Source organism: Zootoca vivipara, chromosome 7 (genome assembly GCF_963506605.1).
Source record: "Zootoca vivipara chromosome 7, rZooViv1.1, whole genome shotgun sequence".
Classification (NCBI taxonomy): domain Eukaryota; kingdom Metazoa; phylum Chordata; class Lepidosauria; order Squamata; family Lacertidae; genus Zootoca; species Zootoca vivipara.
In genome coordinates this window covers 34,523,122-34,549,926 of record NC_083282.1, presented here as the reverse complement: position 1 = coordinate 34,549,926, position 26,805 = coordinate 34,523,122, and the positions used below count along the sequence as shown (strand labels likewise).

The following is a 26,805-nucleotide window of genomic DNA, read 5'->3' as shown; positions in this document are numbered from 1 at the left end:
CAAGAGCAAAGACACAGCCACTAGGCTGCCCTTTCCATTCCTTCACCGTTTCCTATCTAGCTGTCTTAACAAGCAGGAGTTGATCTTGCCCTACAGCAGGCAGAGGAGAAAGGTGGGTGACAGGGGCTAGTGGTGGAATAGGGCAGGTGGCACAGAACTGTAGCTTCCTTCACTTTTAAAGTGACAGGCAATAGAGAGCTAAGAGCTGACAACGCCCCCCTCTTTAATTCAAAAGATGATCATTTCATACACAGCCTCAAGACATTTTGGCTTAAAATCCAAACTCTGCAGTAAAACAAACAGAACAGAGCGCACTACACTGAGTCACTGACAATCTGCTGCCCTTTCAGTGCATCTTCAGCTTTATTATGTTGGAAGGCACCCCTGGCCCTCCCTAACCTTACCAGCTGAAAATAAAAGAAGATGCACACCAAAAAGTGCCCAGACTGGAGAAACACGACTCTATAGGAAGCTGCCTTGGAGCAAATCAGACCAATGGTCCATTTAGCCCCCTACTGTCTACTCTGAATGGCAGTGGCATCTCCAGGATTTGAGACAGAAGACATTCCCAGCAAGCCAAACCAACGGGCTCGTCTGCCCTTTGCCAGCCCGGAATCTCCAACAGGGGAGCTTTGGGGTATCCGAGTAGCAGCACTTGTCCGAGGAGCGACCCTCAAAAGCGCGCGGTACCAAGGCAGCTTGACAACAGCCTCCAGCCCCAGCTGTAGCTCCTCCTTTCGGGATACTCACCCCAGCCAGCCTTGGAGCCTCCTCCGTCTTCCTCTTCCTTCTGCTTCCGAGGCTCCTCCCTCTGGATGTTTCATGTAAACAACATCTAGGCTATATTTACAATCGCTTGACTGGAAGGGAGCAGCGCCAGGATTCTTAAGCAAAATAAGAGTGCGCAACGTTTTTTAAAAAGCCACCCAGGCACCCGCCCACGGGGGGCTCACTAGCCATGCGCCCCCCACCACCACCTCCACAATCGCAGTGCAAGAGGAGGTCTCCCCTCCGCAGGGTAGAAAAATTCGCCTTGTTCTAAACATCCGCTCCGTCAAAGGGTTCGGGGAGAAGATGGTACGCGGCTCCCACCCCTACCCACCTCTCCGTCCCTCGGGTGTGTGTGTGTGGGGAAGAAACCCCAAAGCAAAGCAAAACATTAGCTCCCGTACCCGAAAGTGCGCCTGCGGTCGGCGCGCCTGATGGTTAGAGCAGAATAATTAACCAGCTGTTAGCGAGTCCCGCTTGTAAACAAAACCCAGCGTCTCCAGCGGCGTGCAGCTACGGGTGATCGCGGATAGGAAGGGAAAACAAGGGGGAAGGGAACCCGAATCTGACCCGCTACTCCTCCCCTCAAACCCCGCACCCTCGAGAAACACCCCTCCCCTCTCCGCCGTATAAACATGCACCAACCTCGGTAGCTGGGCTTTCCAGGATAGTCTGAAATGTGAATGGAGACCTGGCAGCTCGGGAGTTGGGCTGCCTAGCTGCGATGCCCTGGAAAAAAAAACACACACACACACACACACGCCCGTCCGTCCCCTCCCTGATCCCGTCCAACCCCCCCCCCCTCCCCGCAAGCCGCTGCCTTCTGCCCACCCACCTTTCCAGCCGCGTTTTCTACCCCCCTCTCTCTTTTTTCTTTGTTCTTAGCGATCTTTGCATGAAGATTATCTAATGACGCAGCATAGACTCGCCACAACGTGACTGTCGCCATTTTTCTGTTTTTATTATATATCTCACTGCCATGTGATGATTTTTTTTTTTAAAAAAAAAACCACCGAGAACCACACACACACACACACACACACACACACACACACACACTTCCGGGTCTCATGACCAGAATGAAAGCAGCAAAACAAGAAAGGAGGGAGACAACTTATGGGGAACGTGTGGGCACCGTGTCTCGGTCCCTCTCCTATCCAAGCGGGAGTCTCAGCTGACAGAGCGGCAGCAAACACATGGCGCATCGCTTCTAACCTGCACAATCGATCAGCTGGTGGCTAAAGTGTCTGACCAGGACCACACGACGCAGGGCAGGCATCGCTTACCCCGGAGTCACTGACAGTTCAGATGGTATCAAAGCAAAATTGGCTTCCCTCCATCCTTGGCACCCTAAAGGGCTTTCTGCAACATGACATCTTGGGGAACCAACTCAAGGCATTTAATTTTACTTCCAAACTGCATTAAGGATACTAAACACCCTCCCTTGGGTTTTGTTTGATTTTGAAAACTGCTGCTGTTTTGAAGCACAATGGTAAACAACTCCTTTTCCTGCATTTTAAAACATCAATAATAAGACGGAATGCCAGGGATTAAGGGTCAGTTCACGTGTGTGTGTGCGCGCACACACACACGTGTACATACACACACACACATGTGGTGCCTCACAATTGGTATTCATGCTCAGAACCAAAGGTGTGAATTGACTGCATTGAAAAAGCATTCAGATGCAGGTGACATGCAGTTCTGTGGCTGTTTAATTTCTGGTGGCAGCTTTACACATGCAAATGAGGATTGCAGCCTCCTTAACTATTGTAAATATTGGCATGAGCCATGAACTTTCATAGGCAGACATATATCCAGTATTCACACAAAATAGCATAATGGTATATGTTGGACCTTTGACAGCTCATATGGTATCTTCACTGTAAGCCCCTCAAGCATGGCACAGCTTCAGTGGCTGCCTCCTTCTCCTTCTCCTCCTGCTGTGGAGGGGAAGGAGGGCCAAAGGAGCCCCTCACCAGTGGCAGTGGTGGCAGCAGCAGCCAGTGGCCACTGAAACTATGCTGCTGACGCAGCTCCATCCTGGCTCCTCCCATTGCACGCACAATACCGTGCGCATAATGTCGCCACCCCATTGCAAGCTGGTGCCTCTGTGCTGGATGGAGCTCAGAGAGAAGAAACGCCATGGTGCATCTGAAGTTCCCTCCATCTTCCCCAGCTGCAACAAACATGTCTCTTCCTTATCAGCCTCTACAGCCACAGCAGGCACTGCAACCTTCCAACAGTTTGACGTCACCCCCAAAGGCGAACTCCTACATTGTCTCCCGAGGCAGACGAATGCCAACATGCCATTACATTTTAAAAAACAAAATATAAAAGTTCACGTGGTGTAAATAAAGCAATAAAAGTTCAGGTAGCATATAACAGTAGCATCAACAGCACCATTAGAACTGAAACCTTCCATTAAAACAGGAATGCAGAGTCTCTGGATCAGGAGTCAAAGGCAGCCTTCCTGGCCCGTTTAAACTCATAGCTGCCAAGTATCCCGTATCCGCCGGGAAAACCCCTTTTTTCTTACCGTTTCCCGGCGGTCTCCCGTTTAGGTTAAAATCCCGGTATTGTCCCTTAAATCGGCTTCAGCCCGGCGGCCATTTTTCTGGTGCCGCTTTGCACCAGAAAATGGCGGCGCCGGAAGTCGCTTTTACGTGCTTCCGGTCATGCGCGGAAGCGACTTCCGGCGCTGGCGCCGCCATTTTCTGGTGCCCATAGAAGGGCAAATCGCCACCGGAAGTTGCGTCACGCAACTTCCGGTCATGCGCGCGCTGCCGATCCCGGATCTTTAGGTCCCGAACTTGGCAGGTATGGTCTAACCTGTGTTCAGGATTCTCCCCAAGCCACATCCCTCACTTGCCTGGAGTGTGGCTGGAATGTGTCTTTGAATTCTCCTAATGCTTTTTGCTTGCCTGTAGGTTTCATCTGCAATATATATTTGAAGCAGTGTAACACTACTTTAAACAGTCATCACCTCCCCTTAAGGATCCTGGCTATTGTAATTTGTCAAGGGTCCTAGGAGTTGTTAAGAGACAATTTGCCTCACAGAGCTTCAATTCCAAAAGCTCTCTGGGAAGAACAATTGATTGTTAAACTACTCTTGTCATAGAGAGGCATAGACTGAATACAGAAAGTAGCCTATTGTAGGAACCTAAAATTCACATTTGTTGGTCTGCTCACTTTTGCCGCAACCCTGACCACCGCTATTATGCAGTCTGCAGAAGGTTGTCCAGAAGGAATTGCAGCACTGTGGCTGAGAAAGGTTCAGCCAGCATAACCCACAGCACACTTTGACCTCTCAGACATCCCTCGTGGGATATTTCTCCCAGGTTTCTTGTGCTGTAGAAATAAACAGTTCCATGATTCTCCAAGTGGTAAGAAACTCAAAGCAGTGCTCAGATTTATTACTATTTTATGAAGCATCCTTACATGAAGAGAGTGTGAGAATTTCTCTATGTTTAATACGCACACAGCCTAAAGAGGACGAGTATGTATGTCAAGCATGCTCAAGTAGCCACAAAATGTGGAGTGAAATTTCACAGATTTGTACTTGAACTTAGCTTACAGTAATTTGTTCATTTATTAAATTTCTATACCACTCTGTGGTGCAGCTATAAAACTGCTAGCACATTTGCTAAGCTAAGCCATAGCTGCCAAGTTTTCCCTTTTCTCACGAGGAAGCCTATTCAGCATAAGGGAATTTCCCTTAAAAAAAGGGAGAACTTGGCAGCTATGAGCTAAGCAGGGTACAGTATGCTTTCAGCTTGGAAAGGGGGCCACATGTTGAGATTCCAACATTGCAGGGGGTTGGACCACATGACCCTTGGGGATCCCTTCCAACTCTACAATTCTGTGATTCCTCGGAGGAGCACAGAACAGTTTATAAAAATCACAAAAGTGCACTACATAGTAACAAACAAATCCCCCCTTTAAAAGGCCATAGACTGCTTAATTAGCCAAAGGCTTAGGAGAAGAGGAATGTTTTTGCCTAAAGATATGTAACAAAGGTGACAGGGTTAAGGTCCTTGGGGAGAGCATTCCACAAGCTAATGTTGCGTCCTCTAGACCTCTCATCAACTTTGAATAATCAACAATCAGAGCAATCTTAAAACAGGTTTACTCAGAAGCAAGCACCATTGAAGTAAATGCAACTTATTTCTTCGTAAGTATTGTTACTAGGTAAATACTTTCGAACTCAAGGGGACTTACTTCTGAGTAGCTATGTAACCAATTGCATTTTAAATTTTTTAAAAAATGTTACAAAACAGCTTGCAATTTTGTGGTTAGATTCCTACCTCCAAATTGAAAACAAACTTGTTTCTTCAAAAGATAGCAGAGAATGATGAGTGATGCTGCATATGGAGCTCCTATGTAGATGTTTGTGATTCATCAGAAGAAACTGCTTAAATGTTTCTATTTTCCTTCTTTGCCTTTCAATTCGTTATTATGTGACGTCTGAAACATTATTTCCATTATAACTCTAGTTTTTGTCTGTGTATAAGGGTTGTATAAGGATAAGGCTGGGCACATGTCCTTATAGATCTAGCATAAAGGGGTCTCTGGTCCATATTTTAATTATTAGGGATTGTGCATCTACAACATGAGGAGAGGGCTGCATGCATTTCCTAAATGGGGATGTGAAGGTCCTAGTAAAGCAGGCATAAAAATGACTCCCAGGGCCTTAGTACTTCAAGGCTGCAATGTACTTTCTTTTGAGCAGACATGTATCAAGTTCAGCTTTGGGGATTGTATTTTTGTTATACAGCATATGTGTCAGGTTGTACATTCTGCAGGAGGTGTTTTGCCCTCAGAACGTGGGTACAGAAACTTTTAATGTTGAACGGTGTCTATTCAATGAGTAGTGATATTTATGTAAAAAAATGTAGCTGCATTAATTGTAATATTTATATCGACCTCAGTGAAAATTTTATGTTCCATAGATCTCTGGGTAACGTTGCATTTTCGAGGGGTGGGGGGAGGAAGAATTTATAGAAATAGCTATGTCTGCCTCCCAATTGTGGCTGTTCTTTAAAAATTCCACCACATGTGTTGGCCTAGAAGACGTTGCAAACCTATGAATTAGCAGTCTTGTTAGAAGGTTGTTTCTTAATGTGTGGGTGTTTTTTTTAAAAGTCATACTGTGTAAACTGCATAATAATAATAATAGGTCTATTTATACCCCGCCCATCTGGCTGGGTTTCCCCAGCCACTCTGGGCGGCTTCCAACAGAATATTAAAATACAACAATCTATTAAACATTAAAAGCTTCCCTAAACAGGGCTGCATGATACCTCCTCTAATAGAAATCAAGGCAACTTCCGAGTAAGCACGATTCGGGCTGCACATAATTGTTCCCTACTCACTAGGTGCCAGTAGGGGGACCCGCTGCCTTCCTTTTTCTCTACTGTTTCCAACCCTTAAAATTAGCAAAGGGGATGGAGAAACTCTGTATCCGAGGAACAAATTTCCAGGTTTCAAACAGTTAAAAACAAATAGTACGCTTTTGATAATACGGTAGCAATCCAAAATAATTGCTTCTACCTCTAGACTACTCGCCGCTGATTAAAAACATCTCCTGCACGAGCTGTCCCGCCCGCCATCCTTTGTAACATTACGAAATAGCGCCTACGTATCAAAAATCCCCATTTTAAAAATCACACATTGCCCAGTTGCACCTACATTCCAGCGTATTCCTCTAGTCCTATAGCAAGGTGGGTGGAGAAGGGCGGGACACGATCAACTTACACTGGGCTGCTGGGATTCGTAGTTCAGCCGAGCGGCAGAGGTTAAAGAACGGTAGGCTTTTAAAAATGCAGATCAGTACTACAAATCCCGAAGTTCTTTGCTTCCTACAAGGGGCGTAGTTCTCCTCGCTGTTGTCTACATACAACTGGCATTTCTTTGCTTTAATGATGTGCTGGGCTGGCTGCCGCCGCCGCCGCCGCCGCTTTCGCGGGCAGGATGAGTAATTGAGAGCAGCAGTTTGCATTTGCAGGCACTCGCTCTCTTCTCTTAAAGGCGCAGGCGGAGCAGTGGGACAGCAAGCGGGGGGGTGCATTGCGAGCTTGTATTTTTTAATTGGATGTCAGGATAGAGAGGTAACATGTGAATCAATCAGTTGAACATTTTAAAAACGCCATTTTGCGGGTTTATTTGCTTTCCTGGTGTTCCCTCGGCCCTCCTCTCTTTTATAACGCTCGAAAGAAGTGGTGAGTTGAGTTTTCTTTCTCCTTACTCTAACAGGCTATTTTTGTTTAAATCTGGGCGTGTGTCAGTTTTCCCGACTAGGATAAAAGAATGGACAGCGTTGCTTGCTTCTGCCCCCCACCCCCTTCTCCGATCAGGCGCCAAAGGTTTTCTGAGAGTTTTCTAGGGGTCTCTAAGTCAAGTTAGTGTTTGGGGCGCTCTCTTTTTTGTAGCCTGTTGCTTTAGTGGACGGCAGGGATGAATTTTCACTCATAACGGCGCGAAGGAAGTTTCATTATTGATTTCTATGGAATCCCTGCTGCCGCTAAAAAGGCGTTGGGGGAGACTTTGTCCACGTGCAAAAAGGCGAGGTTGAGAAAGGGAGTGCACACGGGCATAGCTCTCGTTCAAACTTTTGCAATTGTGTGTTCCATATTGCTTTCTCTGCCTCTGCATTTATTTAACTGGCTCTGGGAGGAAGGGATTAGAAGTGACAAACCACCATTCAGTTCTCTGTTCCCCACCCCTCGCGGGCAACATTCCTGCCTCGTCTCCGGAGGTGATGGGCGGGGAGGGAGAAAGTTTTGCTAGATCAACACGGTCGGAAACGACTGCTGTGGCGCTTGCTCTGGACTTGGAATGATTTGAAATCTGGGCTGTCCTCTTCCCCCCACCCCATACTCTCTCTCTCTCTGTGTGTGTGTTGTGACACGGAAGCAAGGGCAGTTAGGAAGAGTAGGACGGGACCGTATGCAGTTCTCTGATAAGGCAGAGCGTTATGGGAGCCGCGCTATGCTTTGCAGGTTTTCCTGGACGCTACAGTTTTGACTCTCTGCTTCTTCTCCTAGATTGGACGCAATGGCCTCCAAGCTTCTGCGAGCTGTTGTCTTGGGTCCTCCGGGCTCCGGCAAAGGAACCGTGTGCGAGAGGATCGCCAAGAGCTTTGGACTCCATCATCTTTCCAGTGGGCAGTTTTTAAGGGAGAACATCAGAGCAAACAGTGGTAAGTAGAGGCGGGGGAAAGTCCTCCACTGCTTGAGATCTAGTACGTGCTTTGCTGCATGCAAAAGATACATTCGGAACGGAGCAGATCAGTTGCAGCAGCTGCCTTCCAGCTCTTTTTCGTGATTTGTTCAAAATTACTGTACACAGTTCCTCTAGGAAAGGAACAGATTGGCATGTGTTGTTTTGGGTGGGGGCGGTAGCGTGTATCATCGGAACCTGCACTTTGGAAACGGCTTCATGTGGAGTACTGACTTGGGAGGAGGACTACAAGATTTAACGATGCAACTCCATCTCCGTGCTGTTTTAGGGACTTGTGCAAAAACTGCAATATGAGTGCAGGGCAAAGATTAGAATCAGTTACATGGGTGGGAGGGAGGGAGCAGCCTTTCCCCCAGTATTCTGAGAGCTGGTGGTGAAGTCCTTTGTTTAATCTTAACTAACATGCCATCCTATATCTACAGTATCCTGTCTTGCCTGAAGCAAGCCCTATAAAACTTGGTGATGCATACTTCTGAATAGTCATGCAAACAATTACACTGTAATATTTCAACACCACCACTTCTGTGATTTCAGTTAGTAAGGCAAGGCTGGAGATTGTGGACAAGGTGCTTGGATAGGTCAGGCTGACCACTTGTGTGTGCTCTGGACACTTGTTCCTCTTGTTCCTCTTGGCTGAATAGAAACTAGCAGGGAGGGAACATTTCTTGGAGGAAACTGATTTTCTCTAATCATTTCAATCAGGGCTTAGACCCAGTTTTGGTGCAGAAACCAGGGGCGAAACTAGGCATTATTTTGCCCAGGTCAAAGACGTACATTTGTGTATGCCAGAGGTTTTAAACCTTTTTGATTCCACGTTTACCTTGACCAACTGCGTTCTTTCTATGACACCCCGTGAGGCTCAGAAACCCAGTTATGTCACCCCTTTCCTGCAGAGCTGGCAGCCTCTCATGCTTTTTTGAACATGATCCCTTGTAGAGTGTTCCCTCAGCCTCCTCTCTTCTTTCCTCTCCTCTCCTCTCCTCCCCTCTCTCCTCTCCTTGGGAGTCCTCTGGGCAGCTGTTACCGCTGCCCCTGGTCTTTGAGCTGCACCCCCCCCCCCCAGAGAGATGCCTTTCACACTGCCCCACAGGGGCATGGGGCTGGCAGCAGCACTCCCTGGCCCAGCCCCAGAGGCACCATTCACCTGCTGAACTTGTAGCCAGGGCTACTGCAACAAACAGCCGCACAAACCTTTGGGAAGCAGAGATACCATCAGAGGAAGAATGGAAGAGGGACAGAGGCTAGTTGCCCATGGCACCCCTGACCACAATTCAAGGCACCCCAGGGTGCCACGGCACACTGGTTGAAAACCACTGGTGTACATACACAGGCTGGGAGCCTCAATGGCACACCTCTGGATGCTTCACTCGGGGAAGAGAGGGGAAATATATTCCTGTTAATTCTCAACCTCTCAGCTGTGGCGGACCTTGGGATCTCAGATTTCAGCAATGCCCTGTGCAAGTCCAAAATTTGGTACTCCTTGCCTTCCCTTCTACATCTTACTTGTGGCGTCCCCTGCAGTGCACCTGAGGCTCTGCGCCCAGTGTGACTGTATCAGTCACGCTTTCCTAAATCAGCCTCTGCTCTCAGTGGCTTTCAGTACCATCAACTGTGGTATCCTTCTGTAGCAGCTGTCTGAGTTGGGGTGGGTGGCATTGCCTTGTGGTGGTTCCATTCCTACTTGGGTGCTCATTACCAGAGGGTGATGCTTGGGGAGTGTTCTTCAGTTCCACGGAGTTTCCATGTGGGGTTAATCAGGGTTTGATTTTCTCTCCCATGCTGTTTAACATTTACAGTACATGAAACTGCTAAGTGGGGTTATCCAGGGTTTTGGAGTTTTAAACCAAAATGTCAGAAATATGCTGATGACAAACATGCAGGGGTCAGCAAACCTTTTCAGAAGGGGGCCGGTCCATTGTCCCTAAGACCTTGTGGGGGGGCCGGACTATATTTTGGAGGGAAAAAATGAACGAATTCCTGTGCCCCACAAATAACCCAGAGATGCATTTTAAATAAAAACACACATTCTACTCATGTAAAAACACCAGGCAGGCCCCACAAATAACCCAGAGATGCATTTTAAATAAAAGGACACATTCTACTCATGTAAAAATATGCTGATTCCAGGACCTTCCGGGGGCCGGATTTAGAAGGCGATTGGGTCAGATCCGACCCCCCGGGCCTTAGTTTGCCTACCCATGCTATAGTAGGGTGTTGACGTATTGCCAAAAATGTGTTCTTTGCAATCAGCTTTGTTAGGCTGCAGATATGCTCTTAGGCACACTGGCTCCCAGTCACTTGTAGTTTTATGCATGTGCAGTCTTCTGAGCCTGTGGTATAAATATCAGCCTTTATTGCACATTTTTGGCTTTGTTAGTCATATCTTATTCATTCCCCAACATTGCCATTTTATCAGTTTGTTAAAAATGTAACAAAGATGAGCCTTGTAAATGATGCATGTTACCAAGTGTTTTGATAAATAAAAATGTCACTTAGCTCCCTAAATGTGAAGTTTTTTATTTAGACTGTAGCATTTAGAAAGCATGCCACACAGGACAGAATATAGGATCAGATGATGGCACCAACAGCTGGTCCCATTCCTGTGCTGAAACAATGACAGCCACCTGCTTCCAAAGGGAGACCCTGACTTGGTACAGGGATACTTTTTTAAATAATCCATTTTTCCTTTAAAGACGGGTAGCAGACATTAACATCTTTAAATCTGCCAACCAGTTTATAACACAGATGCAGTTTTGTGCTGTTCTTCCTCACATTGCATAAGATCTTGTTTTGTAGGTGTTTGCTCCATTACAACTGCAGAAGGGAGTAGGAGCAAGCTGCCTATCTAATCACTGCCTTGTACATGCGGCAGATTTGAAGCTGAAATTTGAACCCATAGCCAACATGTCAGAATTGGCTTATTCTATAGTATATTTGTTGATAGAATTTGCCTCAAGTTCCCCAGGAGTGAACTTTGGCATTTATGTAGCTATTCTTCATTCTACTACTATGTAATTATCCAGTAGAATCCAGAATCAGTACTGTCATTGTGCCTAAAAACCAACTATCAATTTGGTTTTGCGCTTACGTATTGCTGTATTACTTGGTCTTGTACCTCTGAATGTGCAGTTATATGGTTTTTGGCAAAATTGTGAACAGATGCATGTAAGCCACATATTGTGCTATACTTACATTTTACGTTTGCCTAATAATGGAGAAGGAATGATAAGTATCAGTTCATCAATTGGGACAAACTTTCCCCTCCTTTATCATTCCTGTTAAAACCAGTGGCACACCTACTTGTTTAGCATGGTCTGGATCATGCCATGGATCTTGTCTGTATCAAAGAAGCATGTGATTATATAACCTGATACTAACTACAGTCCTTGGAAACAAGTTGCACTGATTTCAGTGGAGTTCATTTCTGAGGAAATGGGTTTAGGCTTATAGCCTTCATGTTGAGCCTTCCTAAGTAGCAATTTTGACAGGCTTACTGAAGCTAGTTGCAGCTGTTGAGTGCTCTGTTAATGTGCTGACATCCCAATTATTTAAATGGGACTTGGTATATCTAACTGTGTGGTGGCAGGTTATTCAGCCCGGCAGAGTTTCTGTGGAACAGGTGGCTTTAAGCCCATTGTACTGAAGAAATTACCGTAGTTCAAAATATGTCTTAAGTGCTTCTTTAAATGCTGAAAGTTTTCTGTCCTCTTATGCATGGATTGTTATATTGTTGAAAGCAAAAAGGGGAAACAATGAAGCTGTTTTCCTTTATATTAAGTGTATCTTTCAGGAAATAAGCAGCAGCAAGCAGATAGGTTTTCTCATTTTCCCCCATCTTGTGAGGATGAGAATATACAGTGCTTTCAACTATAGTGTAACTTTATTTTAATGTCGAAACAAAATAAAAAAACAAAAAAATCCTTCCAGTAGCACCTTAGAGACCAACTTAGTTAGTCATTGGTATGAGCTTTCGTGTGCATGCACACTGCAGCTAATGGGAAGCCGGCCAGCATTGCAGAAGGCGGTCCCCGCTCTGCTCCGTGCTGGTTTAGCACAGCGCATGGGAGCTGACTGAGAGAGTGGCGGGGGTCCATGGGCTGCTTGTGGCCCATGGGCCTTAGGTTGCCGACCCCTGTGCTAGATTATATTGACAATCCTGATCTAGGTGGACCCATGGCCTAAGGATAATGCAGCTTCTCCCCCCCTCCAATGCTTCTGTGTAAGAGGAGGGGAGGGCATCTTATCCAAATCTCCCTGCATCCCCAAAATTCTGTTGCAAAGGTTTAGGGCACTGTCCAGGAGAGTAGGGGGGATTTGAAGAAACAAGCTCACCATTTCTTACGTTAGCATTACTGGAACAAGTTAGTTCACTAATGGAACAGCATCATTGGATTTCACCCCTATCTTCAAATTATTCAGGACTGCATCTTGTCTCATTTATTGAAGCAAATTGCTTCTCTGCTTCAAGAAGCAAATGTCTTCATGGCTTGTAATTATAACAAGACAAGAGGTTGCAGGAGGGGAAAGACTGTGCTGCCTAGCTCTAGGACTGGCTCCTATTGTCCCTGGTATTGGCCATGCAAGCTGGAGCTGATAGGAGCTGGAAGTTCAGCAGCCTCTTGAAGGATTACTAGTTTTCCCACCCTAGCCTGGATGAATGTATTCTGATAGTGCTATGAGGACAAAAATGCAGCATACTGCTGAATGGAGCATATTTGAAATTTTGAATGCTGGTCATTCACTAGTGCCAGCATAGAGTCTGCTGTGCCCTCATTCAATAACTGCAATAGTGTTAGATCTGGTTAGTTCTGCCTTTCAGCATCTACCCACTTTAGTGACTCCATAAGCCAGCAACAGGGAAGTACTGGTTTCATGGTTTAATGGTGAAGGCAGTAAAGGTCCTGTGTGAGTGCCTAGAGGCGGTTGGAGGATGGATGGCGGCTAACAGATTGAAATTGAATCCTGACAAAACAGAAGTACTGTTTTTGGGGGACAGGAGGCGGGCAGGTGTGGAGGACTCCCTGGTCTTGAATGGGGTAACTGTGCCCCTGAAGGACCAGGTGTGCAGCCTGAGAGTCATTTTGGACTCACAGCTGTCCATGGAGGCACAGGTTAATTCTGTCTCCAGGGTGGCTGTCTACCAGCTCCATTTTGTACGCAGGCTGAGACCCTACCTGCCCGCAGACTGTCTCGCCAGAGTGGTGCATGCTCTGGTTATCTCCCGCTTGGACTACTGCAATGCGCTCTACATGGGGCTACCTTTGAAGGTGACCCGGAAACTGCAATTAATCCAGAATGCGGCAGCTAGACTAGTGACTGGGAGTGGCCGCTGGGACCACATAACACCGGTCCTGAGAGATCTACACTGGCTCCCAGTACGTTTCCGAGCACAATTCAAAGTGTTGGTGCTGACCTTTAAAGCTCTAAACGGCCTTGGTCCTGTATACCTGAAGGAGCGTCTCCACCCCCACCATTCAGCCCAGACATTGAGATCCAGCACTGAGAGCCTTCTGGCGTTCCCTCATTGTGAGAAGTGAGGTTACAGGGAACCAGACAGAGGGCCTTCTCGGTAGTGGCACCCGCCCTGTGGCACCCGCCCTCCCAGCAGATGTCAAGGCAATAAGTAACTATTTTACTTTTAGAAAACAACTGAAGGCGGCCCTGTTTAGGGAAGTTTTTAATGTTTGATGCTGTACTGTTTTTAATATTCGGTTGGAAGCTGTCCAGAGTGGCTGGGGAAACCCAGCCAGATGGACGGGGTATAAATAATAAATTATTATTATTATTATTATTATTATTATTATTATTTATTTACTGATTATTATCCCCCTTTTCCTTCCCAAGGGATGCCTCAAGAGGCAAACAACAAACAGAAAGCAATTCAGCTTAGCACAAAATATAAGAATGGTAAATACAACAAAATGTAGCATATATAAAATAAACCATTCATGTCAAGACAATGACAGAAGAAATATATCCAGAAGAAATAATTCAATATAAAAGGTCCTACTTCCGGCCTTAATATTCCCACCCTATGTTCCCATATTTGGCTTCATTTGTACAATGATGTGGGCTGCTGCTCCATGGGATAATCCCATACCAATACATGATAGCTGGTATGTGCCTTGATTCTACAATAGAAACAGTTGTGTCTGGTATCATATTAAATGTACTTTTTCCATTGCCCCATAGTCAGTTGTTTGAAAACTTGTTATAAATGAAGAGTCAGCAATATACTCTGGCTAGTGTCCTAGGTTTGCACCAGAGCTCACTCAGTTCTACATATCATTTGGGCAATTAACAAATTACTGATAAAAAGAATTAACAATAATCTTAAATGCACAAACCTAAGTTTCCAGGTATGCGCTTGAATTCCTTCCACCTGGAGGCATTCGGGCACCCTATATGATGAGTTTCTGTGGCATGTTAATAAACCTTGAGTTGCAAGGTGGTTTTTTTTTTTTTTTTGAGTGACTGTCACCCCAGCTGTGTTTGGTGAAGATTTGAATGGAAAGATTATACTTGCATGGCCTTTGTACCCTTAAGTAGGGATAGAATACCACTGGAGTTGATCCCATCATTGGATATTAAAATTCAGCATGACAGGTGTGTATATGTTAGCAAGAACAAAGATCTTTTGCTGCTCTTTCTCTTACTCCATTGTTTCTGCATTGCCCTCTTTGCACAGATACAGTGCCTGTGTCGCTCTTTTATGTCCTTCTTAGCTAGTTGGGTAAATATTGGACAAATAGTAATTCGGTATCTGAAAGAAAAGTGTTATTCTTATTGGTTACCTAGGAGATGCAATGTCAGATAGGAGAACTTGGGTAATTTAATGTTATGTTCCTCTGAAGGAGAAAGTGACAGATATTTATTTTTTAAAAAACAGGGCATTACTCTAAACACACTGAAACTCTCAAACTGTGGCAGGAAATTAAAGGTTGCAGGACGAAAGGTGTTATGGTGCAAGGATAATCCTTCTTGGGTAAAAGAACTCATTGTCCTAGAAATTTTTTTTGTTTGCTTATTTAATGAAAAGACTTAATTATATAGTTTTCTATTTTTGTTTTGTTTTGAGTGGTTCTTGGGAGATGGAGGATTGGATGCAAGGCCAGATTCCAAACTCAACTGTTAGGATTTGCATATTTATAAATCTCTTTCACTATTGAATGAGAACAATATTGCGAATTGAAGTGGCCTCCTTCTGTGGGTAAAGTTCTGTTACATACCTATGGCAGCAGACCACTCGATCAGGTTAAATTCTTGCTCCTATTCTCCACTATACCACTGGGCAATAAAAGTTATTGACTTCAGTTTATTATGAGCTTGTCTTATGGCAAACCCTTTCTAAAGGTTTATCCACACTCCCTCTTGTTTAACTTATGTTAAAAGGTTTATTCTTTATTCCACAATAATAAAGGTATATAGAGTTTACTCAGCACCACTCTGTACACACTTGAGTTCATTAGTAACCAAGAGCAAATGTTAATTGCTTTTCTTATTAAATGCAAGTAAAATAAACATGCTAAATTAGATCACTCTCTAGGGCACCAAATTTTTTTACCATGAAAACTGAAAATATTCTAATGCAAGTTTCCCTGTTGGTAATTACCCTAATTTGCATAGATTTTTTCCCTGAAAAAAGTCTCTTATTTTCTGACTTTCAAATATCAGAACACTGGTTTTTCACAAGCACCATAAGTGATTTCTGCTAGTTATCTCAATTTAAGATTTATTGGACTTTCCTAGCCAAGAAAATGTGGGTTGGCCTCGTAAGCGCCAGCATGCCTTGGAAAGGCCAAGGACTGTATATTCATAAAGTATTGCTTTATTCTCAGCTTTCCTTGTAGTTATTGAGGCATATTCTGAGAATATGAAGCTTTGGTTCAAGGCCTTGTGGGCTGGGAGCAGAGAGAGCTCTCTCTTCTCCAATTTTATATAATGTAACTTTTGACATATGTGGCTCTTCACTTTATGATGAAATTGGTTGTGATCATTAAAGCGTCTTTCACCAATTCCATGTTCGGATTGCTAGGCCCATCAACTGGCAGGGCCTAGACCCCGTTCAACCTTTGTCATCTCTCTTAGAAATGGAATGCTTTCCATTGTGATACTATTGGCCAGTGGTGAAAAGGAGCAAGTGCCTTTTAATTATAATAATAGGTGTAGGGTAATTTGTGACTCCATCTTTATTGTTATTCATTCACAGTTCTGGGGATGTGTTTATGAAGGTAGCACTTTGATGCTGTACTTGAGCAGATGGATCTTACTCTCACCCCAGATAAAGACACGGAAGTTTTGAAAAGAAGCCTGAGTCTGTGAATGAATTGCCGCACAAACCAACTCACACTAACAACTGTGTTGGGGAGTGGCTCTTCCTAGCAACAGGGCATTCTCAAGCTTTTAGCAAAGTTGTTAAAACATAAAAGCACTCAGGAAATTGTTATTACAGGTCATCTGCAACAGTTGGTTTCATAACTTGTGTTTTTCTAGTTCTCTTATGGAGCATTAGCCAAGGTTGCAGTGAGGAGTGGAAAGAATGTTGATGTGTCTGTATACAAAAAATTATTCAGTGAAAATCAAAATTGATCTTCACTAACACTATGTGTGCACACAAATCTCCCCATCTGATCTAAGCTAGCTTTAGTAAAATACCTTGCTTTAACCAGTGACTCATCTTCTTTACAGTAAAATGAATGAGCTCACTTTTCAACATAAGGTTGATTATCTGGAATATGCTGTGTCTCCAACTTCTTTATGCTCCCTGGCAGGGAAATGCAAAGAAATATCCATTAAGTATTGTAAAAAGCATTCCTAGCAATGAAGATGCGAATTAACCGTTTTTAAACTTTGGTATACATTTTATCACTGGTAATGCTAATGATTTGCAGATCTTTCTCCATTTGCTTGGCACAGTTACTTGCCCCTTCTGAAGGACTTTGTGTTAAGTTCCATATTAAAATGGGAACCTTCCTGTATCCCAGTTTGTGGTGATTTCTAGCTGACTCTGCCACAGATCTGTCTTGAAACTTCTCAGAATTGTCCTGAATATTATTGGTGCTTGCTGATTTGGGGCTGAAATTTATTTTGCTTCTTTGTTTAGAAATATGTCATCAAAAATTGATTCTGGATCACAATAATACAGCCAATTAAAATAAAGCTTCAATTAGACCAAGCATCCCCAAACTTTTGGACTACAATTCCCATCTTCCCGTCCACTGGCCCTGTTAGGTAGGGATCATGGGAGTTGTAGGCCAAAACATCTGGAGGGTCACAGTTTGGGGATGCCTGAATTAGACCATAACACCCAAATGTGGTAGGGAGTTATTGAAAAGGTGTCTGGGAAGATGGGATGAAGAGTGTTTGGTACAGATTAGGTGACTGCCTACTAGAGAATGTTCACAGTGGTGCTGCCTGTTTGTCAAAAGCCCTTATTGGGGGGATCACTTGGTGTCTACATTGTGATCTTTGGGGCACTAGGTCTCAAATGTTTAGTGTTTTTTAATATCATTTGCACTATGGTTGTTCCCTGTCACTGGTTTTACTTTGGAATTATTCTCTTATTTTTATTGGCTTTTGGTTCTATGTTTTGTATACTCATGGACAGTGGTAGGGGGATCTTTTTCAGCCAAAAGGCTGCATCCCCTCATGGGTAACTTTCTGAGGGGTGCATGCCAGAGGTCAGTGGAGCTAGCAATGTGACTATTGTCTTTGTATTGTTGTTGTTGTTTAGTCGTTTAGTCATGTCCAACTCTTTGTAATCCCATGGACCAGAGCACACCAGGCACTCCTGTCTTCCACTGCCTCCCGCAGTTTGGTCAGACTCATGTTCGTAGCTTCGAGAACACTGTCCAACCATCTCATCCTCTGTCGTCCCCTTCTCCTTGTGCTCTCAATGTTTCCCAACATCAGGGTCTTTTCCAGGGAGTCTTCTCTTCTCATGAGGTGGCCAAAGTATTGGAGCCTCAGCTTCAGGATCTGTCCTTCCAATGAGCACTCAGGGCTGATTTCCTTAAGAATGGATAGGTTTGATCTTCTTGCAGTCCATGGGACTCTCAAGAGTCTCCTCCAGCACCATAATCCAGTCTTTGTATAGTTGGCTACAATTCCCATCATGCAAAAGTCTCTCTCTCTCTCTCTCTCTCTCTCTCTCTCTCTCTCTCTCTCTCTCTCTCACACACACACACACACACACACACGTACACACGTGTTCCGTTCTTCTTCCAAGCAAGCAAGAGGCATTAAAATAGTTCAAGGACCTGTTCTAGGCAGGGCAAAGTACTTGAAGGGAAACTTGAAGGGGGGCTGTATTCGGCCCAAAGGCTCATTACTCAGCTTTTTGACTTTAAACTGCTCAAATAACTTGTTATTAGGTGGAATATAAATAGTGTAAGTAAATATTCCTAATAAACAAAAGTGTCCAATGCAACTACTGATGGCCAGAGCCATCCTTTAAAACAGTAAGTCCACCTAGTGTGAGAGAAAATGTAAGTCAAAGATGTAATTTAACACAGGTGTTTTAGCTAAATTCCTAACTACTGTGCTGAGTTTCAGTAGTAACCAAGTTATGGAATACCCATCCCAGTTTTGGATTGTTTGCAGGGTTGGTGTGTCCCCTAAAAAAAAATGCCTTTTTTTCTAGACAGGAGCTTAGGTTGTGCCATAATTAATAATTTACATCAGCTTAGTATGAAGAATAGTGTTTTGTATGAGAGCCAAACACTAGTTAAACAGCAGTCTTTTATGAAATGCTTCCAAGTGCCTGCCATTCATTACAAGGTTTATGCTGCATTCACTTTAGCCATAAGTGGATCTGTTTTATCCCCTAGAGCAGGCATAGGCAACCTTGGCTCTCCAGATGTTTTTGAACTACAACTCCCATGATCCCTAGCTAACAGGGCCAGTGGTCAGGGATCATGGGAGTTGTAGCTCCAAAACATCTGGAGAGCCAAGGTTGCCTATGTCTGCCCTAGAGTTCTCTTTTATACCAGGGACATCTAGGGTTTGTAGTGTCATAGAGGGCATTTAGAAAAAGCTGTGTTTATAGGCCTTTTCATTGCACCATTCCAAGATGGGGCACCAACCATGGAACCCCCCTTCAGGAATCCCCCAGATTCCATAAGTCACTGGGCAGTATCCAACTATATAACTGTGCAAATGGAATTACTTTTGCTTGAGCAATGGGACTCCCCCCCCTTCTCCTCCCATCATGTGTTCCCTGCACCACACCCAAATGTCCTTCAGAGCAGATTAGGGGAGCACGAGGAGAGAAGGGAAAACATCCCATGGTGCAAGCTGAAGTCCTTTTGTTCATGTAAGGAAGTTACTCAATGTTATAGGTCTGTCTGTGTAGATCATCCTAATTGTCCCTCTATCCCTGCAGTCAGTCCAAACCAGGAGATGGTTGCCCTAGACTAGGCATAGGCAACCTTGGCTCTCCAGATGTTTTGGAACTACAACTCCCATGATCCCTGACCACTGGCCTTGTTAGCTAGGGATCATGGGAGTTGTAGTTCCAAAACATCTGGAGAGCCAAGGTTGCCTATGCCTGGTCTAGGGCAACATGGTAACTATCACCGTAACTATTAGCCAGCTGTCCAGTTGAAGAAGAAAAAATATAGGGTATGGCCTGCCTGCTTCATATAATGAACCAACGATGTTTTGAAACAATCCCATGCCCATCAATGTTAGTCATGAAGTACCAAGCCAATCCATTCAAGGCAACTTTGGTTGTTTATTGAAATCTCCCAGAACCAGCATTCTGGGATTATCCAACAGTACCCCAGAAACCACCTCCACCAGCTCAGTGAGGAAGACTTCTGATCAGTGTAGTGGATGCTGCACCAGCAGAATCCCTGCTTTGTATCTCTGGTGCCACTTTGTATGTATGTATACTGCTTACTGATAGCCATGCCAAATGATAGTTTGCATGTATGAAACATATACCATAGATGTGATAGCAAGCATGCATATCACCTGGAACAATGTTTTAGGATGGAGTTGGTAAATGTGTTCTGTGTGTATGAATTAGGCCATGATACTCTGTTCGGTTATTTGGACTTTTGCTATGATGAATAGTAATTGGAACTGACAGCTGGTGCAGGCAAACAAATCTCAGAGCTCACCTTACAAATATTTACCCCTATTAACCCTGTAGGAAGGCAGGCCTGGATTTGTATCCTCTGCCACGCATTCCTGTTACAAGACCTGTGATCTCCTGCCGCATCCATCTTTATTTTGAACTGCTTCCCTGTCAGAGAAGACTTACAAGCCATGGTATTTGGTATCTGTCTAGTTTATTGTATCTATTGTCTCTGAAATCAAAGATTCATTTAGCTAACAATGCAGTCTGCTGAAGAGAGGTTGTTCTAGCTTTTCTGGCAGAAACTATTGTGAAGAAATAAAAAAGCTTTTGTTGTGTCATATACTAATAAAAGTATATTTAGGGAAAGGGTAGGATTGCTCCCTTTCACCTACCATAGTAAATGAGTTGCAGACTTTTCCACTGCATTATTGAGTTAATATGTAAAGGTACTGGTCAACTGAGAGCATTGTTTAGGAACTTGGTAAGGAAGGGTTAGCTAAAAGAAGTTTGAATGGGTGAAAGGTTACTCGATCTTTAGGCATCTTAACATGCTGTATACTGTATATTGTTCAATAATTTGTAACATATATGTAATGTAATGGCTAAATTATCACCAGATAAAAGATGACTTAATATGATTTTGTAGTACTGGGGGATAAATGTGCCTGGTAAAAAAAAGAAAGAAACAACATCTTTCTGGAATAAAGTTCTCTGTATAAACTAATAACTATTTATTTATTCATTCATTCATTCATTTACATCGCTGCAACAGGGTGAGCTCCCGTTGCTCGGTCCCAGCTCCTGCCAACCTAGTAGTTTGAAAGCATGTCAAAGTGCAAGTAGACAAATAGGTACCACTCCAGCGGGAAGGTAAACAGTGCTTCTGTGTACTGCTCTGGTTTCGCCAGAAGCGGCTTAGTCATGCTGGCCACATGACCTGGAAAAACTGTCTGCGGACAAACGTCAGCTCCCTTGGCCAGTAAAGCGAGATGAGCGCTGCAACCCCAGAGTCGTCTGCGACTGGACTTAACTGTCAGGGGTCCTTTACCTTTTTTTTATATTATCTTAAGTCTCTGTCATCTTATACCCGTCTCTGTATTAGCCTTCCCTAAAAAAAAAATCCAGTCAAGCAAGCTGAAGATGATTTATTTAAAGCATTTTCACCTCACTTGTTAACTGAAGCCTCAGAATGGCTTGCAAGATTCTGTAGGAAGACAGTTCCTGCCCTCGGGTGTATAAGCTGAAAAACATTATGCACAGGGAAAGGGGTGGGGATAGGGAGTAAAGAAGAGAAGAGCAAGCTCACACACCAGTTCTTAAAAAATTCTGTTCTTTTCACGGCCAGCTGGGATGGAAACAGTTCAGGTAGCCTAATGGAATGGCTGCTGGTAGGTGATAGTTGACTGAAGGCCAAAGGAAGTTGGTCTACTAGCAGGAGTGATGGAAAAACCATGATTCTCTACTCTTCGTCAGCTCTTAGCAGAGGCAACAGACCTGGGATAGTTTGGTCAGTAGAGCATGAGACTCTTAATCTCATAGTTGTGCATGCAAGCCCTATGTTAGGCAAAAGATTCCTGCATTACAAGGACTAGATGACCTGTATGGTTCCTTAAACCTCTACAGTTTTATGAGTCTTTGATCATACGCCTGTAACCTCTACGGGCTTTTTTTGGGGGGGGAGGGTGTTTTCAGCCCATGGGCTGCACCGTTTCCTGAACAACCTTCTGAGGGGCACATGCCAGTGGTGAGTGGGGCCTGAGGCAAAAGTGGAAAGTGCAACATTAATAATAATAATAATAATAATGTAATAATAATGTATTATTTATGCCTTGCCCGTCTGGCTGGTAAATTCTGCCTTTGTACAGTAGTTTCCACACATCTATCCTCTATCTAGGCAAGCCAAAGGCGGCATCAGAGCTCAATGACACATTCCAGTAAGGCAAAAGTGTGTGTGGGGTGTGTGTGTGTTGAAGCAGGACTAGTGAGGGGTGTGGTCTGCGGATAGGAAGCAGGGGTGCCAACTTGAATAAAATATGGGAGGGCAGGCAACCCCACTCCACAGAAGCGATCACATGACTCTACATGCACACTCCATTTGAATGGCAATGCCTATCTGTTGGTTTTGTTCCCCTTGTCTGCACTCTAATATTATTTTACCAGCTGCATGGCTGCTGCTGTTCCTGTTCTGACAGGCAGGCAGGTTGATTACATGCTTGTTTTAGGTCTTCTATAAACAAAGATAACCTGCTTTTGTGGAAAGTACATTTTATCCTGCTTTGAATAATACAGTTCAATTAAAAACAATGCTTGTGATGTCACCTCATATGCTATTAAAAAGCATCTTTAAAAATGCATTATATGTACTGTCAAAGATCTAGAACACTATTTTAAATGTTACTTTAGTAACATTCAGATACAAATAGCTTACTGAAAAGCTATTTATTTGGAGTGTTAATAGCTATTTTGCATCATTTACAAAAATGAGGGGTAAAGCGTAAGGTGATTTGTTTGTTGCGGGAGTATTTATTGAGTGCTCATTTAACTTTCTTTACAGTGTTTTGAAGTCTTTCGAGCTTAGGTCTTATTTCTGTTCAGAGCAAAAATGAAATGTTCATGTTACATGCCCAAGCTATTGAATGCCTGGAAATGTAACAGCTTGGTTTACTCTGTCACTAAGTTGCTCTGCCAGATAAGTTGTCTGTCATGCATTGTTTCCTTTTACCTTTTCTCTCTCTCCCCCTCCCCAGTTACATCTCTGAAGCTTCTAATCTGAAGCTTCCTTACATTGCAAATTATTCATAGCATGGAGAATACAGGGAGAGTGTTCTTATCCCTTTCTCATAACACTAGAAATCGTGGACATCCAGTTAAGCCTAATGTTAGACTATTCAGGGCGATTCAAGCAGCAGATAATTAACCTATGGAACTCTATGCCACAGGAGGCAGCCATAGCTACCAGCCTAGATGACTTTAAAATATTAGACAAATTAATGGAGGAGAGGACTATTGATGGTTACTACGGTAGTCATGGTGGCTATGCTCTCTACCTCCACAATTGGGAAGCAGCAATGCTTGTGAGTACCAGTTACTGGAAGCCACAGGAGGTGAGAATGTTTGTGTGCTCCAATCCTGCCTGCAGATTTCCCACAGGCACCTGGTTTGCTGCAGTGAGAACAGGATTCTGGACTAGATGAGACATTGCCCTGATCCAGCAGGTTGTTCTTATGTTCTTACCAGAATTGTGGGGAAAGGTAGCCACCTACCTGCAGACAAATACTGAAACCCTGAATGGAGTAAGCCCCATTTATAGGCAGTGGGATTTACTTCCGAGTAAACATGCAGTAGATTGTACTCAAAACATAGCTAGGTATGTTAATAAGCAAATGAATTATCAGGTGATATAGTGTGGTATTGTAGGTCTGACTTTGCAGGAGGTCATCAAGGAAACTAAATCATTTAGCAATTTAAATACTGGGGATGTGGCTCTAAAAGTTGGGTCCCCATTTGCCTCCACTGTTCCCAGCCCTCTTAGATCTATGATTCTCCCCACTGGTTTTTACTTTCCCCAGTTATCTTTATTTAAACTCACTGCTTCTTCCACCTCTGATTTCCTTACCTGTTGTGTTTTGGGCTGATGCCTAATCTGCCCTTCTTCTTGAAGTCTCTGGCCCCTCTTCCATGGCTCCCTGCTTTTTCTTGCTGTACCAGGAGTGGGTAACCTGTGGACCTCCAGATGCTATTGGACTCCATCTCCCATCAGCCCCAGCATGACCAATGGTCAGGTATGATGGGACTTGTAGTCCAATAACATCTGGAAAGGCCTCAGGTTAGCTACCCCTCTCCTACGTTTTCAACTTGGCTCTGACCCATGCTTCCTTTGTATTGTCTTTCCACAGCAATTTCTGCATTATCTGACTCTATGCTCATTTGCAGAGCAAAATAGGTAATCTGCTCAAGAGTATATTGCAGCAATATCTCTAATACCACCCCTCCCCATGTCCATGCAAGCACTTCCCTTATGGCTGCAGATATAGCTATAGCTATGTAGATTGAGCACAGGAGAACTTCCACCCTTAAGGCTTCAGAATTGGTCTTTGGCCTGCCAGATGCAAGATGGCTAAGCTATTGTACATGGCAACTTAATGATTCATCTTAGCCTGGCAGATAATGCTGGGAGTTGGAATTATGCTAATGAGATGAGAGATATAATGTTTCCCCGTTTAGGGAAGTTTTAAAGGATTGATGTTTTTATTATATTTTTAGATATGCCGTAACCTACCCAGAAATCCAGCCAGATGGGTGTGGTACAATTATTATTATTATTATTATTGGTGTCAAAAGGCACGGAACACTGAATACCCAGCCAGTCTTCACATGGCTTTCTCTGTAGTTCTATAGGGCATGGGGAGATATTGGGGGGGGGCATTGCTTTGGGGTAGACAGTAATGGAGGTTTCAAACATAGCCTGTTTCTTTCTCTTGCTCTCTCCCCCTCCCCCAGGCATTCTGTTTTGTACCTCTTTCTTCTGAGTTAGTGAAGCAGTTCAAAAGGAGGGAATAACTCATTCAGAATATGTCCAGGACATATATATATATGCAGAACAATAACAAGTTTTTGTTTCTTCTTTCGTTCCTGAACAGATGTTGGCATACTAGCAAAGCAATATCTTGAGAAAGGCCTTTTGGTGCCAGATCATGTATTCACACGAGTAATGATAACAGAACTGGAAAAAATGCAGACCCAGCCTTGGTTACTTGATGGTAAGTGATCCCCGCCCCACTTTTCTTTAAACATTTCGAGTGCTAGTAAAAACCATTTTGCACTTCCCTCCTTCTACAGGCTCTTTTAAATTTGATTTAAATAACATGCTATTTGTGGAAAAGTAATGTAACATGAAAACAGCCTTTCCAGTATTTTTAGCAACTGGTGGTGTAATGGGGAGGTAAGTGAGAACACCCTGAGAGCTTCTAAGGACAGAGGATTCATAGTTAAACCTTTGGCAACTATGATTCCACACATGGAAACTAAGGTATGAAAATATCTGGGTTTCTTTCACAATGGTGCATTTATTGAGAAAATGAAGAAAGGTGACCACAGTCCAAGCCACCTTGAATTTCTCTTCGGACAGCTCAGTACAGTTATGTACTTTCCTGAATTATCTCCAAGTACTAATATGGACTACTTTGCTCCTAATATCCCAGCACATTCGATTTCATTTTGCCTCAAATGTTCATTCGGTGAAGGAATTGGGAGGTTACTGATGATGCCTAGAGCAGTGTGTCCTGCAACTGGCTATTAATGGTTTCCACGTTGGCACACAAATATGTTCAAGAAAGAGAATGGCCACTTTCCCCTCAATACCAGAAAAAGGTGAAAAAGACTGGCCTACTCTTTTAGGAAAAAGAATTATGATAATACTGTGGAAGATACAGGATACTAAGCAGGAGGTACTGTCTTTTCCTAAGGTCATCAATGTGATACCCACAGGGACCAGTGTGCCCACCAGCAGGTGCCTACAAAACATAATACCGTAGTAAAGATCCCTTTCAAAATCCAGAGTGTGTGGATGTTCAAGGCTTTTTGCTTTCCCTGTTCAGTGCCTGTTTGCTCGGCTTACCCTCCACTAATCACATAGCCTTGAACATGTCCATGTGTCATTGGATGCCACAATTGGACACCCACCATCCCATTTGTTCTGAACAGAGGAGAGGTATGATGAGCTGTCTCTAGCAGTTCTTGTTGATGATGGTATCTTTCCCTGGATTGATGGGGTATGCCCACAACACTTTGTGGTCCTGTCTCTTTTTCTGCTATTTAGATGCAACAGCTATTTTGTGTTATGCCATGCCTTCATGGCAGCTATTTGGTGACTGGTGCCCATTGACCCTAAAAGATTGGCAACCCCTGCTATATTAATATCCTGTGTTAGACTGTCTCTCAACTTCTGCTGCTATGGCCAATGAATGCAAAAGCACTAGGAACTTATATTTCCTAAAATATAAGATGTATATTTTATTGCTGTTTAATGGGTGATATCCTATGTAGCCTGAGGGGGTGTCTACTTGTGCAGTTGGGGGTGTGTGTCTTCTTCCTCCACTGCCCCACCTGCAGGGTGCTGCTCAGGTTTGGCCAGGCTTATGTTTGACAACGCAGTCCTTTTGGTAACTAGGCCCCAAGCCATCTAGGAGTTCAAAGACAAGTGCCAACACGTTGAATTGTGCTTTGAAAGCAGTAGTGCTCTGTCTGTTGCTTCAGCATGGTATTGACCTTCTGAAATGAAATTGTGCAGTGGTTGAAAAACACATGCTTTAGCTTTGCCATCTGTAACGAAATGTCCTCCCTCTCTATTACTAAAAATGCGCCACAGGAATCCAGGGGTGAAACCACCCCCCCCCCACTTCTCCTGCCGCCTTAAAATAAACCCCTGTTACTTGGGTTCCTTAGTAAAGAGAGTCTTCCAGCTTACGTGGCCTGGTATCATGAGAAACTCTAGGCTGAAAGACGGAATAACCTCCTGCCTACAGTAAAGGGTCTCACTCAGTTTGATTCCCCACTGCAAAAGTTTGCCCTTTCCACTCTGGCAACTTTGTAGCACCCCAGGTTATCCTCCTAAGCCTCCTCAGTGTAACTCTAGGACACAAACCGTTGCCTCTATTCCCGAGGTAAGTTTTGTCCTCTATTGAGCCACCACTTCTGTGAGTTTAGATACC

At 44.0% G+C, this 26,805-nt stretch overlaps 1 protein-coding gene across 4 annotated transcripts in view; it reads left to right on the top strand.

Annotated features, from left to right (window-relative positions):
- Positions 1 to 6,553: 6,553 nt before the first annotated feature.
- Positions 6,554 to 26,805, top strand: part of AK4 (adenylate kinase 4) — a 32,334-nt gene continuing 12,082 nt past the window's right edge. The window contains exons 1-3 of one of the 4 annotated variants that reach the window (XM_060276841.1): positions 6,554 to 6,576; positions 7,815 to 7,969; positions 24,736 to 24,855. In XM_060276841.1, the coding sequence (XP_060132824.1) occupies positions 7,825 to 7,969; positions 24,736 to 24,855 (265 nt within the window). In that variant the 5' untranslated portion in view covers positions 6,554 to 6,576; positions 7,815 to 7,824. Of the gene's footprint in view, positions 6,577 to 6,678; positions 6,990 to 7,047; positions 7,526 to 7,814; positions 7,970 to 24,735; positions 24,856 to 26,805 lie in introns of those variants that run through there. The other 3 variants (XM_035123716.2, XM_035123715.2, XM_060276840.1) reach the window with 3 other exon arrangements.